This window comes from Ictalurus punctatus, chromosome 9 (genome assembly GCF_001660625.3).
Source record: "Ictalurus punctatus breed USDA103 chromosome 9, Coco_2.0, whole genome shotgun sequence".
In the NCBI taxonomy this organism is placed as follows: Eukaryota; Metazoa; Chordata; class Actinopteri; order Siluriformes; family Ictaluridae; genus Ictalurus; species Ictalurus punctatus.
This window is the reverse complement of record NC_030424.2, coordinates 5,260,073-5,276,529: the sequence shown is the minus strand read 5'-3', so window position 1 is coordinate 5,276,529 and position 16,457 is coordinate 5,260,073. Positions and strand designations below refer to the sequence as shown.

The following is a 16,457-nucleotide window of genomic DNA, read 5'->3' as shown; positions in this document are numbered from 1 at the left end:
TTTTGAGGCTAATAAAGAAATTGGACTTATTGATATGACTGATATACCGTGCGCCATCACCAGGTCTCAAAACCTGTGTGTCAGATATTGTTGCCAGATTTCTCACTTCATTAATATCAACCTAGCCTCTGATATTGTGCCATTAGCTAACAATCTATATGCCAGTGTCCTCTTTTTTGTGCTAGAAAGATTAGTTGTCTCTCAGATCTCAAAGTGCATGCATAATTTGTATGAGCTCTTGCAATCTGGATTTTGACCTTTCAATAGCACAGAGACCATCCATATGAGATAGTTGTTAATGACCTACTCTTGTATGCAGATATAGGTAACCATAGTATCCTATTGCTTTTATTGCTGTCCATCACAACATACTTAACTATTGTTATCAATAGCATAGTCATAACATGGTTTACTTCTTATTTCTTCTATATAGAATTATGATTCAATATATTATTTTTTTCAGCTTCTGCTGGTTGAGGCGACTCTCTGGGCTCTGTACTTGATTCACTTCTCTTCAGTCTACATGGTTCCACTTGGCCACAACCTTCTTTGTTATCCTGTATACAAGATGTGTGCAGAGATAATTGAATAATTCATGAGTCTAAAACAGCATGGACTAGCAGCAAGACCCATCCTGAGAGAATCCATAAAGATCGCAATAAAATGTTCTTCAGTTTTGGTTTCTTTTGTTCATTTATTTTTCTTTCCATGAGCAGAAATATGTAAATTTAGTTTAAATCTGAGCCAAAATGCTACATCGTGAGTGTGACTAGATTTTCTGACACTGATACTAGTGCTTACTTGAACCCAAATTCATTTCTGAAACGTTTAGAGGTCACCTGTCCTAATTAATCGTTATATGTTAGTTCAGTGAATACAATAATTCATAATGAATCAATTCATTCATGCCTAGTTGTGACATACAAATGCCTTTTGACATGAATTTTTGATAATGATAAGTAATAAAAAAGTAATTAGTGTCTGATAAAAAAAAGTTCTTAGGATTATTCAAGTTTACGAATCATGGTCATCAAGTAAAATCACAGATAATAACATTGTATAAATGCTTGAATTATGACTATAAATACACTGCCCTCCACTTATATTGGCACCCTTGGTAAATATGAGCAAAGCAGGCTGTGAAAAATTGTCTTTATTGTCTTTATTATAATCTTTTGTTCAAAAGATTCACAAAAATACTCTGCTCTTATGAATATCAAACAACTGCAAATAGAACACAGTTATATATATATATATATATATATATATATATATATATATATATATATATATATATATATATATATATACATATATATATATATATATATATATATATATATATATATATATATATATATATATATATATATATAAAACGTTGCTAAATATAGGTGTGCAAAAATTATTGGCACCCTTTCAATCAATAGTTTGCACTACCTCCCTTTGCCAAGATAACAGCTCTGAGACTTCTTCTATAATGCCTGGTGATGTTGAATACATGGCAAGGGATCTGAGACCATTCCTCCATACAGACTCTCTCCAGATCCTTCAGATATCGAGGTCCATGCTGATGGACTCTCTTCTTCAGTTCACCCCACAGGTTTTGTACAGTCAGGGGACTGGGATGGTCATGGCAGAACCTTGATTTTGTGGTCAGTAAACCATTTTTGTGTTGATTTTGATGTATGCTTTGGATCATTGTCCTGCTGGAAGATCCAACCACGGCCTAATTGAAGCTTTCTGGAAGAGGTGGTCAGGTTTTCATTTAATATCTGTCGATATTTGAGTCTATGGTGCCATGTATTCTAACAAAATGTCCAGGTCCTCTGGCAGAAAAACAGCCCCAAAACATCAAAGAGCCACCACCATATTTAACCGTGGACAGGAGGTACTTTTCCACATGGCTACCTCTCTGTGTGCCAAAACCACCTCTGGTGTTTATTACCAAAAAGCTCTATTTTGGTTTCATCTGACCATAGAACCCGATCCCATTTGAAGTTCCAGTAGTGTCACTTCAGCAAACTGAAGACGCTTGAGTTTGTTTTTGGATGTCCTTGAAACCCTTCCAAACAACTTGTGGTGATGTAGGTGACTTCGGATTGTAGTTTTGGAGACTTTCTGACCCCAAGACACAAGTAACATCTGCAATTCTCCAGCTGTGATCCTTGGAGATTTTTTGGCCACTTGAACCATCCTCTTCACAGTGTGTTGAGACGATATAGACACACGTCAAATTCCAGGTTGATTCATAACATTTCCAGTTAACTGGAACGTCTTAATTATTGCCCTGATGGTGGAAATGGGCATTTTTCAATGCTTGTGCTATTTTCTTATAGCCATTTCCCATTTTGTGAAGCTCAACAACCTTTTGCCGCACATCACAGCTATATTCCTTGGTCTAATCCATTGTTATGAATGCCTAAGGGAACTTGGCCTGTGTGTTACCTCATATTTATACCCCTGTGAAACAGGAAATCATGTTTTTGTTTTTCCCTGTTCCTAGTCACCCAGGTGTACTAAAAACAACTTAAAATATGAATTGGGGTGCCATTAATTGTTGCACACCTATATTTAACAAAGGTTTTTTTTTTTTTTTTTTTTTTTAAACTGTATTGTGTTTGTAATTGTTTGATATTCATGAGAGCAGAGTATTTTTTTTTTTTGTAATTTTCTGAACAATAAAGCCAATTTTTCCCAGCATTCTTGGCACCAAGGATGCCAATACTAGTAGAGGACACTGTAGGTCTTCTTAGAATGAATTCTGTACATTCTAGTATTTGTATATTTCTTTAAATTGTTGACACTGTAGTAAGAAGTCTAGCTAGGCATGACGGTTAGCACTTGGGACAATTAGTAATTGAGCCTACACTGTTAATTTGTCTGATTCTTCTACAGCTGACTCTTGCCATCTAGCTTCTCCCTTTATTAGTTAAATCATCCTGCTAGACTCCAAGACACCTATACACACACCACACACACTCTTTATCAGGCCTCCATTGTGTTGTTGCCTCAGGTGCCTTTGCTTTCTGAATGTTAAAGTGAGATTTCTGTCCTTACCCTCTAGGGTAGTCTTGGGGTATTTGACTGCCTTCTTAATAAGAGGCAAGAACCCACGGCTAGGCACAGTGACATTTTTCCATCCCAGGGGTAAGCTCAGTCACACAGGCAAAAGAGAAGAGAAAAAATGAAGAGGCTGCTGGAGTTACCAACAGACGACTTGGGAATGGTTTTACGAGAATACCTCATGCAGCACTAGGTTAGTGGGGTCCTGTTCTGATTACTGAATCTTTGTTATTGAAATATTTGCAGGGTTTTGACTGACATTATTCATAGTTGTTAAAGTTTGTATACAGAAACAATTTGTGAATGTCTCTTTGAAGCCTTATCAAATCATTCTGTAAATCTGGCAACACAGATCTAAAGTTAAAACTCACAGTACAGTATCTGAGTCCTTTGATGATGTAACCTATGAAATTCAGTACCGTGTTTCCTTGCCACAATCTTCTGTAAAAGAGTTTCTTCATACATTTTAAGGAAAAACATTACAATATTCACAAATCCAGCTGTGTCGTTACTACGTCAAGGCATTTACTAAAACTAAAACTAGGCGTGCTTATAAACACTAGCACTTATAGTATGAACATTATAACTTTATTTCTTTATTTCTGTAAAGCTGCTTTGTGACAATGTGCAATGTTAAAAGTGGTATACAAATAAATACACAAAATTGAATTGAATTATAACTAACAAGACTGCTTATGCTTATGGCTAGGCCGTGACATGGCTTGCCTCCTTATAGTATATGCTACCGGTTTTGTAAAAACCAAGGCATTTTACATGCAGAGATTTTTTGCAACTAAAACGACAATAAATAACTGTTCATGGTTTGTGTTTCCTAATCAACTATGTAACACAGTGTTTAGCTTTGAGACACCTGCTGAAAATGTACTTGTTGTACAAGGAACATAGCTAGACAATTGGCCTCTGGAGATACAATGCCTAATGTTTTCAGTGTTTCTGGGTGCCTATGTGATATGGACACCCATAAAACACTAAGCTAACCACTAGAACTGCTCATAGTTTTCTCTATGAGAGTGAGGAAAGAACAAGGAGTGGCTACTTTTACATTTATGAAGATATGTACTGAATTCAGTTCCCTGTTTGACAACAACAACAACAACAACAACAACAACAACAACAACAATAATAATAATAATAATAATAATAATAATAATAATAATAATAATAATGCCAATTATTTGGTTAAAGATATTTAATAGACCAGGTTTTGTTTAAGCATACTTTCTCTTAATGATTGTTTTTTTTTCTTTTCTTTTTTTTCTTCTTTTTTTGCATTTAGACTGATCATGTTTTTCAAAGTGTTGTAGAATGTACTAGTATACCAGTAAAAACACAAGGACAAATATTAAAATTAAAATTTGGCATTTGAAGCACACTGAGCAGAGCACAGATATGAAGCTAAATCTTCCAGTACAACTATCATTTTCTTTTATACACAACTGATTTCTTTCTTACACGTACTAAATAATAATCTGTAATAAATTGCTGTCTAATACTTATTTACTGCAGCATTACACTTCAAGTCAAATACACAAAACGAGCAAAGAAAATAAGGGACAAGCTCCCTCATTCATAACGTAGTGCAACAGCCTGTGGGACACACATCCTTAGAATAGTCACAACACACACACACACACACAAAAACACACACACACACACACATATGCATGCATGCAAGGCTTCCTTGTCTTACCATTTGTGAGCTTTACGTCTCATTTTCAGATCAAATCACTGTGTGCATGTGTCTATATCCTTTCTTTGAGCAGCGTGCATCAGAACTAGCCTTCCCAGTTCCTCAGCAGAAAGAGCTGCTTTAGCAAGCGCTAAAAACCTCAGTCCAGATGGAGGCAGGGGAGAGATAATGGGAGAGAGAGAGTGAGAGAATGGAGGGAGGGAGCAGGGGAAGGAAACAGCACATAGGAAAAGTAAAAGAAAGCAGCCTACCTAATGACATGTGTCGCTCCATCAGAGGCCTTGCACAAAATAGAAGAAATATAAAAACAGAGATCAGAGGTTAACCTTTTCTTGTACTCATCTACCTGCTTCCCACATCAGGCTGCTTAGTGCAAATATTTAATAAGCACTTCCTAGCAAGCATCCAATAACATACAGACCATTCATTTGTACTGCCAAACAGATAAACAGAGGTGATGGGTTTCATTAAATGTTAAATTTTTATTTTTTTATTATTTGGATAATGGTGATTAAACGATGACGTGACAAAAATGTAATCATAACCTATGATATATGAGGGAATAGAGATAAACAGTGGTAAATGGGGTAAAATACGATATTGTGACAATACAATGATATTAAATATACAATGAAAGAATCTATGCTGTAAACAAGTTTATGTTATATTTAAAAAAAATTAAAAATTTTGCTCCTAATAAATCTCCAAATCAGTACAACCCCTTAGCATATGACTGGTGATGGAGATCTGGAAAAACAGTATGGTAGACTCACACACAAACACACACAGTGGAATGACTCATTGTTGTACTGACAGTGATCCTTTGCTAGGCTGCAGTGAGCTTACTCACCAGGCAGAGCCAACTAGAGCAAAATCTCTCCTTAGATTTTACCCACAGTTCTGCATGCCAAGGGCTTATGGTGAACAGAAAAGCACATCAAAATACACAACAAGCTGAACCTTGAGGCAAATTCCACAGCTGTCAACCAAGAACAGGAGTCTGAGGCTACAGTATGCAGTGACTCACCTAAACTGCAGATGATGACGCATTTTTCATAAAATAGTGGTTGAGTTACAGTTGCCATCCTGTCAGCTCAAACCAGTCCCTTCTGACTTCAACAAGAACCCACAGAACTGCCACTGATTTGATGTTTTTTGTTGCTTTTCACCATTCTATGTAAACTTATATGTGAAAATCCAAGGAGCACTAACCAGCCTAACTGGGACCAATAGCAAATGAACAGTCAGTTCTCACAGTTGATGCGTTGGAAGCAGGAAAAATGGGCAAGCGTACAGATCTGAGTGACTTTGACAAGGGCCAGTTTGTGATGGCTAGACGAATGGGTCAGAGCATCTCCAAAACAGCAGGTCTAGGTCTTGTGGAGTGTTCCCATGATGCAGTGGTTAGTACCTACTGAAAGTGGTCCAAGGAAGGACCAATTGGTGAACTGCTGACAAGGTCATGGATACCCAAGGCTTACTGATGCGTGTGGGGAGCAAAGGCTGTCTGGTCCGATCCCACAGAAGAGCTACTGTAGCACAAATTGCTGAAAAAGTTAATGCTGGCTATGTTAGAATGGTGCCAGAACACACAGTGCATTGGAGCTTGTTCATGTACTCCATGATCCTGTTCTAATGCTCACATGCCCATTGTAGGCATTTTCAGCTGTAGACAGTGTTAACATGGGCATTCTGACTGGTCTGTGCCTACGCAGCACCATACGCAGCAAGCTTTGATGCACGGTGTGTTCTGACACCTTTCTATCATAGCCAGCATGAACTTTTTCAGCAAGTTGTGCTACAGTAGCTCTTCTGTGGGATTGGACCAGATAGGCTAGTCTTTGCTTCCCACATGCATCACTGAGCCTTGGGTACCCATGACTCTGTCACCGGTGCATCATTTGCCCTTCCTTGGACCACTTTTGGTAGGTACTAACCACTGCATACTGGGAACACCCCACAAGACCTGCTATTTTGGAGACGCTCTGACTCAGTCATCTAGCCATCACAATTTGACCCGTGTCAAAGTCATTCAGATCCTTACACTTGCCCATTTTTCCTGCTTCTAACACATCAACTTTGAGAACTGAGTGTTACTTGTTGCCTATGTTACCTATGCCTTGCTGCAATATATCCCATCCCTTGACAGATGCCTTCGTAATGAGATAATCAATGTTATTCATTTCACCTGTCAATGGCTTTAAGATTATGGCTGATTGGTGTGTGTGGTATATATAATTGGTATATATATATTCACACAAGTCCTAAAAGATTATAAAGGGAACACAATTAAACAAATGTGACGAAAATATTATACTTTTAATTTATTTATTAAGGAAAATGATCCAATGTTACATATCTGTGAATGGCAAAAGTATGTGAACCTCTAGGATTAGCAGTTTAATTTGAAGGTGAAATAAGAGGCAGGTGTTTTTAATCAATGGGATGATGATCAGGTGTGATTGAGCACCCTGTTTTATTTAAAGAATAGGGATCTATCAAAGTTTGATCTTCACAACACGTGTTTATGGAAGTGCATCATGGCACGAATAGAGGAGATTTCAGAGGACCTCAGAAAAAAAGTTGTTGATGCTCATCAAGTTGGAAAAGGTTACAAAACCATCTCTAAAGAGTTTGGACTCCACCAATCCACAGTCAGACAGATATACAATGTACAAGTACAAATGTACAATTAGAAGAAATTCAAGACCATTGTTATGCTCCCCTGGAGCGATCAATCAACAAGATCACTCCAAGAGCAAGACGTGTAATAGTCCATGAGGTCACAAAGGAGCCAGGGTAACTTCTAAGCAAATAAAAGCTTCTCTCACATTGGCTAATGTTAATGTTCATGAGTCCACCATCAGGAGAACACTGAACAACAATGGTGTGCATGGCAGGGTTGCAAGGACTAAGCCACTGCTCTCCAAAAAGAACATTACTGCCTGTCTGCAGTTTGCTAAAGATCACATGGACAAACCAGAAGGCTATTGGGAACATATTTTTTGGATAAATGAGACCCAAATAGAACTTTTTGGTTTCAATACGAAGGGCTGTGTTTAGAGAAAGGAAAACACAGCATTTCAGCATAAGAACTTTATCCAATCTGTGAAAATGGTAGTGGTAGTATCATGGTTTGGGCCTGTTTTGCTGCATCTGGGCCTGGACGACTCACCATCATTGATGGAACAATGAATTCTGAATTATACCAGCGACTAAGCACATGAGTCTTTCTTACTAAAGAATGGTTAAAGAAGAACAAAGTTAATGTTTTGGAATGGCCAAGTCAAAGTCCTGACCTTAATCCAATAGAAGTGTTGTGGAAGAACCTGAAGCAAGCATAGATGAGACCAAAACAGAACTTTTCGGTTTAATTGAGAAGCGTTATATTTGGAGAAAGGAAAATACTGCATTCCAGCATAAGAGTTTTATCCTATCTGTGAAACATGGTGGTGGTAGTATCATGGTTTGGGCCTGTTTTGCTGCATCTGGGCCAGGACGACTCGCCATCACTGATGGAACAATGAATTCTGAATTATACCTGAATCTCAAGACCAAGTGAGACATACAGCAAGACACCGACCCCAAGCACATGTGCCATTCCATAGAACGGTTAAATGTTTTGGAATGGCCAAGTCAAAGTCCTGACATTAAGTTTTTTAAATAGAAATGTTGTGGAAGAACCTGACGCAAGCAGTTCATGTGAGGAAAGCCACCAACATCCCAGAGTTGAAGCTGTTCTGTACTGAGGAACGGGCTAAAATTCCTCCGAGCCGATGTGCAGGACTGATCAACAGTTACCATAAACATTTAGTTACAGTTATTGCTGCACAAGGGGGTCATACCAGATACTGAACGCAAAGGTTCACATACTTTTACCACTCACAGATATGTAATATTGGATCATGTTCCTTAATAAATAAATGACCAAGTGTAATATTTTTGTCTCATTTGTTCAACTGTGTTCTCTTTATGTACGTTTATATTAGGTCATATTTATGCAGATATATAGAAAATTGTATATAGAAACACACACACACACACACACACACACACACACACACACACACACACACACATATATATATATATATATATATATATGTGTGTGTGTGTGAGATGAGAAACAATTTTATGATGCCTATGTACAGGTACACGTGTGTGAGTATATGTAAGCCCCTTTTGTAATCATGGCCAATGCCACCTTTATTGCACCTACTGGCTCATGTAGCCATGGTTACTAAACATCAGCGAGCAAATGCACATTTTTTCTCAATTGTTTTACCCCTGAGAAATGCACCCCGGCATTCAGCCCAGTAGGTCAAATCAATAACACGTGTGCACATACCCTTGTTTAAACACATACAAATGGTTCAAAAGCAAACCTACCCACACACACACACACACGCACACACAATAGTGAAGGCTACCATTCATCTGTATCAGAATATTTGTTGAAACAGTCACACTCTGGCAGTGTGATTCAATTAAATTTAGTTTTAATTAAAATGGAAGACAAATGCTTCACATACCAATGCAAAAACACAGTTATAAGGGAGATGGCACAGCCATTATTCTAATAGGGGAATCTTTAGTTGCTTTCAAATGCTCCAGACATGTCAGGTGCCAGTTTGTTCAGACACTGGGAATAGGACAACTGTGTATGTGCATGTTTTCTAGGTTCTCCAGTTTCCTTCCACATCCCAAAACACCAAAAACATGGTGCGTGGATTAGCTTTTCAAAATTTCCTCTAAATTTTATGTGTGGATGAGTGTGCAATGTGTCCCATCCCTGGTGTATTCCTCACGCCCATTATTCCTGGGATAGGCTCCAGATCCACCACAGTCCTGACCAGGACTAGGGCATGAAGATGTAGCTGAAATATTACTGATCACAGTAATAAATTGTTGATTGACTTAATAGTGTAATATCAAACATCATAAAGAGTATTTGTTGTTTATATCTCTCTGAGCAGATTCTGGTAGCAAGCTTATACTTTAACAACTAAAGCATAAATTAAAATTCGGAAAAAGGTCCAAAAATGGCAAAATAATGTATTGTATAAAGCAGTAGGGGAGTGTGGGGAACAACCTAACGTAAGGTGAAATTTTAATTTTATTGCATAAGGTCAAGCAGCATGTACTTCTGGCCACACTACCACATTTGTGGGCAAGTTTCAGAAGAATTGCCTGTGTTCGTATGAAGTCGGTGTCAAAAAGTGTTTTCAGGGCATATAGGTATTTTTTAATCACAATTATTTTTTTTGACAACTGAGCTGTGTGTATAAATATAAATATACACAGTATATACATACACTCACCATCCACTTCAATAGGAACACCTGTACACCTGCTCATTTATGCAATTATCTAATCAGCCAATCATGTAGCAGCAGCATAATGCATAAAATCATGCAGGTACAAGTGAACAGCTTCGGTTACTGTTCACATCAAACATCAGAATGGAGAAAAAGTGTGATCTCTGTGACTTAAAAAACAAAAAAGGTATGATTATGGCATGATTTTTAGAGTTTACACAGAATGGTGTGAAAAAACCCCCCAAAAAACATCCGGTGTGCAGAGGGTTTGCAGGCTGAAACATCTTTTTGATGAGAGAGATCAGAGGAGGATGACCGGACTGGTCTGAGCTGACAGGAAGTCTATAGTCACTCAAATAAGAACTCTTTACAATGATGGTGAGCATCTCAGAAACTGGACAAAAATCACCCCGCAGTCTTCAACTGTCCAGTTTTGGTAAGTCTGTGCCCATGATAGCCACAGATTCCTGTTCTTGGCTGACAAGAGTGGAACCTGATTTGCTCATCTACCTCAAAGGTCGATCTTTTGTGCATGCTGAGATGCTTTTCTGCTCACCACAGTTGTAAAGAGTGGTTATATGAGTTACTAAATCCTTCCTGGCAGCTCAAACCATTCTGGCCATTTTCCTCTGAGCTCTCTTAGGAAATATATTTGTGATATACAATGCTACACATTAACTTTGTTGGCAATAATTTTTCAGGATTTTGTAGGAAGCGTTACAACTATCTCTCTCTCTCTGTGAATATTAACCCCTCCCATGGGGTATCATCGCACAACCTTTCTGTGGAAATTGTAGCAGAGGAAAGCTGTATATGTTGCTTGTATAAAAACATGATTATTCTAACTTTAATATTTGTTACATTATTTAGCAAAAACCAAAACGCAAAAAAACTAACATTTAATTATTTATTAAACATTTATCATTATCTGTTTAATCCTTTATTACACACTTAAATTTAGCTGAATTGTATAATACTCCAATTCTTGATTTATTTATTTAACTTTGCAGTGTCTGCAATTTTTGTATTCATCTTAACATTAGCTTGATTTTGCATTAAAGTGCTGGGAGTCTAACACCCAGCTAAATAGTACTTACTAAATTGCTGTTAGTTCTGGGTAAGGATGAGCAGTAGGGTGTACTCAGAATGCTGTCTTTCTTGATTGAAACCACCATTGGGTGTTTTCTTCCAACAAAGTTTGTTTGCGATAGTTTGGGACAAACCAGCATGGTTCTTCTCTCCCTGTCCTGTTCTCTTTGGTGTTCTTTCTTACTGTTTTTACTGTCTTCTGTGGAACTGAGCTCATAATCTCTCTGTACACTGTCTTTTGTTCTTTGTTGTTCCATGAAATGTAATTGCTTATGTGCCCCCTTCGGCGTCTCAGTGGGATCCAGAACCTTGCAACTTGGTATGCACTTTTTCAACTGGGTCACAGGTGGAACAATGTTATTCTTTTTGGACTCCCAATAACTGGGCAGCGGGTCTCCATTTAAACCAAAGCGAGAGCTTGAAAGTGTTGACTGTTGAGAGGACAGAGGAGAGGAGTGGGAAAAATTGTCCAGAGATGATGGCAGAGTTGGAACAGATGCCTCTTTCTGGCACACTAAACCAAAAGCCTGTAGACTCTCAGGATCCATTACTCTGCAGGTTACTTCATTCAGAAATTGTGAAAATTTGAGCTTGGATTCAATCTTCTTTTCAAAGTGTGCTGAAACTGCAGTGCTGTAATGACTGGAGTTCTGGCTCTGTACATTAACCTTACATTCCATGGGTCCTTTCTCTGAGGTTTTTTGGCTATCTGACTTTCTTTCACTACGCTGGAGGTCCAGATTCTGGTGGCTAGCCTCCGAGTCACTTGCTGGTTTCGGCCGACTGCCTGAGCTGGCACGGACTCTAAAGACCTCCTCGCTGTGCTGCTTGATGGAGCTTCGCAGGAGACAGGTGGCTCCTGAGCTCCAACTGCTTGTGTCCCAGCTGTCATCCTCACTTGAGTTTCCACTCTGCAAACTGGAACTAGAGCTCCTGAAACTGGTGCTGGAACTATGGAAATTGGTATCCTCACTACATGAGCTAAGTTTGGGGCTTTTAAGTACAGAAGAAGACGGAAATCTCTTGAGGTTGGATAATGAACCTTTTAAATCTTGCAACGAGTTCTGGAGGCTCGAGACTGAGCTCTTCAGGCTAACCACTGATTCCTTGTGACTGAGGATAGATCCCGATCCGTGCAGATTAGTAAAGGATCCCTGTAAGGTGGGAGATGAGCGGCTAGATGAACAGTGTGGAAGTTTTTCCTCCTCTGGGTCACTCTGCCATGACAAAAACATAGGACAGGAAGCAATGGAAGAACATGAGCCACGATCCTGCCTGTTAAATGATGTTTTGAGTTGTGGCTGTGTGGCGATAGATCCATTGACAATGATGCCTTGACCTGGTTTTGATGAAGCTTTTTGCATTTTTGGTCTGAAAGTCCCACCATCAAAGATTGTGTCCAAAAGGAAGTGGACCATGGTGAGTTGCACTGCACAGATTTCATTGCTTTCCCACCCCTGTCCTTGCCATCATTCACCCTAAATGGATTTGCTGTCTATGCCATGGAACAAGGCTCTGACTGGGAGGCTGACATACTTTGTCAACCACTCACCCTGTTCTGTCAGTGCCAATATGTGACAATCAGTACATTATGTGCATGAACAGACCTACTTTCTGTATGATCCCTTCTTTTTGCTTTTTGTATAATAAAAGCCGAAGGGGGTTCATACAGAAAGAATGAACCATTCTATTCTGACAACCATATTGCTAATTACATACATATTGATATGCTCTAACTGTTAGCTTTCCAGGTCACTTGTTTCTTAATGCAAGGTATTGATCTTAGATACCACGTGATAAGGATGTTAGCAGTGGTGCAGAATCTGAGTCCCATAAATCAATGATTCATTGTTATTGTGTTATTTACAGTGGCCTGTCACTGTATCTCCTCATAGTAGGACATATATTCATTTATATCTATAATTTTGCCTGTGGTCTACAATGATTAACTAATTATATGGGTTACAGTATATTCATCTAGTTGTTTACATATTTTTATGTAAGCTACAGACAGACCATTGACAGTTATTGTACGACTGCTTCCAAGTGAAGGCCATAGGCAGGTATCAACTTGTGAGTTTTTGTAAACGCTTTCACAACACAAGTATTGTATACTGCTTTTATTATTTATTGCTGGGAGAAGTGTTAAAAATTAGATTCCAATGGTGAGATAAAATAAACTGAATAATTGTTTTAGTGAGGTGTGAAGTGAAACATCTTCAAAGAATTTTATGTAACCCATGATTCTTCTCCAGACATTTTCCATACCATTTCCACACAGGCCCATTCCGATCACTATGCTATATGGGTGCAGCAGTCCAGAAATTATCATTACCAATTAATCCAAATACTACTACTACTACTACTACTACTACTACTACTAATAATAATAATAATACAGTGCATCCGGAAAGTATTCACAGAGCTTCACTTTTTCCACATGTTGTTATGTTACAGCCTTATTCCAAAATTGATTAAATTCATTATTTTCCTCAAAATTCCACAAACAATACCCCATAATGACAATGTGAAAGAAGTTTGTTGAAATCTTTGCAAATGTATTTAAAAAAAAAAAAAAAAAAAAAAAGCACATGTACATAAGTATTCACAGCCTTTGCCATGACACTCAAAATTGAGCTCAGGTGCATCCTGTTTCCACTGATCATCCTTGAGATGTTTCTACAACTTGATTGGAGTCCACCTGTGGTAAATTCAGTTGATTGGACATGATCTGGAAAGGCACACACCTGTCTATATAAGGTCCCACAGTTAACAATGCATGTCAGAGCACAAAGCAAGCCATGAAGTCCAAGGAATTGTCTGTAGACCTCCGAGACAGGGTTGTATCGAGGCACAGATCTGGGGAAGGGTACAGAAACATTTCTGCAGCATTGAAGGTCCCAATGAGCACAGTGACCTCCATCATCCGTAAATGGAAGAAGTTTGGAACCACCAGGACTCTTCCTAGAGCTGGCCGCCGGCCAAACTGAGTGATCGGGGGAGAAGGGCCTTAGTCAGGGAGGTGACCAAAAACCCGATGGTCACTCTGACCAAGCTCCAATAAGTCAATGTGGAGAGAGGAGAACCTTCCAGAAGAACAACCATCTCTGCAGCACTCCACCAATCAGGCCTGTATGGTAGAGTGGCCAGACGAAAGCCACTCCTCAGTAAAAGGCACATGACAGCCTGCCTGGAGTTTGCCAAAAGGCACCTGAAGGATTCTCAGACCAAGACCAAGACAAAGATTGAACCCTTTGGCCTGAATGGCAAGCGTCATGTCTGGAGGAAACCAGGCACCAGTCATCACCTGGCCAATATCATTCCTACAGTGAAGCATGGTGGTGGCTGCATCATGCTGTGGGGAGGTTTTTCACGGCAGGAACTGGCAGACTAGTCAGGATCGAGGGAAACATGAATGCAGCAATGTACAGAGACATCCTTGATGAAAACCTGCTCCAGAGCGTTCTGGACCTCAGACTGCGGCGAAGGTTCATCTTCCAACAGGACAACAACCCTAAGCACACAGCCAAGATAACAAAGGAGTGGCTACAGGACAACTCTGTGAATGTCCTTGAGTGGTCCAGCCAGAGCCCAGACTGGAACCCAATTGAACATCTCTGGAGTGATCTGAAAATGGCTGTGCACCGACGCTCCCCATCCAACCTGATGGAGCTTGAGAGGTCCTGCAAAGAAGAATGGGAGAAACTGCCCAAAAAATAGGTGTGCCAAGCTTGTAGCATCTTACTCAAAAAGACTTGAAGCTGTAATTGCTGCCAAAGGTGCTTCAACAAAGTATTGAGCAAAGGCTGTGAATACTTATGTACATGTGCTTTTTTTTGTTTTTTATTTTTAATAAATTTGCAAAGATTTCAAACAAACTACTTTCACATTGTCGTTATGGGGTATTGTTTGTAGAATTTTGAGGAAAATAATGAATTTAATCCATTTTGGAATAAGGCTGTAATATAACAAAATGTGGGAAAAGTGAAGCGCTGTGGATACTTTCCGGATGCACTGTATACTGCATAATTTTCATATTATTAAATTATATACACCAATTGCTTCAAAATATAACTTTGGTTTCATATGCATTGTAAAATCATGCTTGGAACTTTGGACAAGTTCTGTGAATTCCCAACTGGTTCATGATCTGGTCATATTATAAACATGGAAAAAGTTGCCCCAATGTACACTCCTTGGAGGGTGTGAATTGGAATTCCATCCCAGGATCACTAGCACTGAACATGGAGAGGCAGAAACACTAACATCACTCTTCAGTATAAATCACAGAAATTGACAAAAATCTTTGACTTGTGCATTAGATTTTCACCTGGAAATTGTATTTTTGGCTTTTAATTCTGGCTGATCCTGCCTTCATCGCAGCCAAGTCACCACTTTTGGATGATACAGAGTCACTTTGGACCACGCAGACATCACAAGACATCATCCGTGATTTCCAGAGAAGCAGACTGATGAACTGTGCCATACTCACACACAACTCACACGTCACAAAACTCTCTCTGTGATCTCAATTGATGCCACAGCTGAGTACAATGAAGTCGTGACACAATCGCAATGTAACTATAAAGCTTCGCCATGTACCTTTTTCAATGTTGGCATGGTAGACTTCATATAAAAACCATAATGAACTTTCTTTTACTTTCACACTATCCGTTGTTACCCAGATGAATACGGGTTCCCTTCTGAGCCTGATTCCTCTCAAGGTTTCTTCCTCATATCATCTCAGAGAGTTTTTCCTCACCACCGTCGCCACCGGCTTGCTCAATAGGGATAAAAATTCACACACTTAAAATCTGTATCCTGTGTTTATATGTTTCTGTAAAGCTGCTTTGAGACAATGTCCATTGTTAAAAGCGCTTTACAAATAAAATTGAATTGAATTGAATAGTTTAGCTAGAAGTATATTAATACTCTAAATAAATTAACGTTCATTTGCCCGCTTTTGCATAAACGCTCTATGCCTGCCATTCAACTCCATGTCACACAGTACTAAGACAGTACAGTCTTATCTATCAGTTTTTTTTTTTGTTTGTTTGTGTTTTTGCTACAACTGTATATTTTCCATATTTGTCATATATTTTGTATAATACTGATGCATACATATTTCATGTGTGACGTAGTGGTACTTGTCTCAGTTTTGTTAGCATAAGGCCAAGTGCACAAAGTATTAGTTTAATGAGGAGTTTAGGAAACTCCTGCATTTTTTTTTTTTTTTTTTTTACATGAAGACACTGCAGCCATGATGACTCAGC

General features: G+C 38.8%; 1 protein-coding gene across 1 annotated transcript in view; it reads right to left on the bottom strand.

Moving 5' to 3' along the window:
• LOC108269551 (brain-enriched guanylate kinase-associated protein) overlaps window positions 1-4,934 on the bottom strand; it is a 29,542-nt gene extending 24,608 nt beyond the window's left edge. The window contains exon 1 of the mRNA XM_017475497.3: window positions 4,778-4,934. Coding sequence (XP_017330986.1) covers window positions 4,778-4,800 — 23 coding nt within the window. The 5' untranslated portion in view covers window positions 4,801-4,934. The remainder of the gene's footprint in view (window positions 1-4,777) is intronic.
• Between the last annotated feature and the right edge of the window lie 11,523 nt (window positions 4,935-16,457).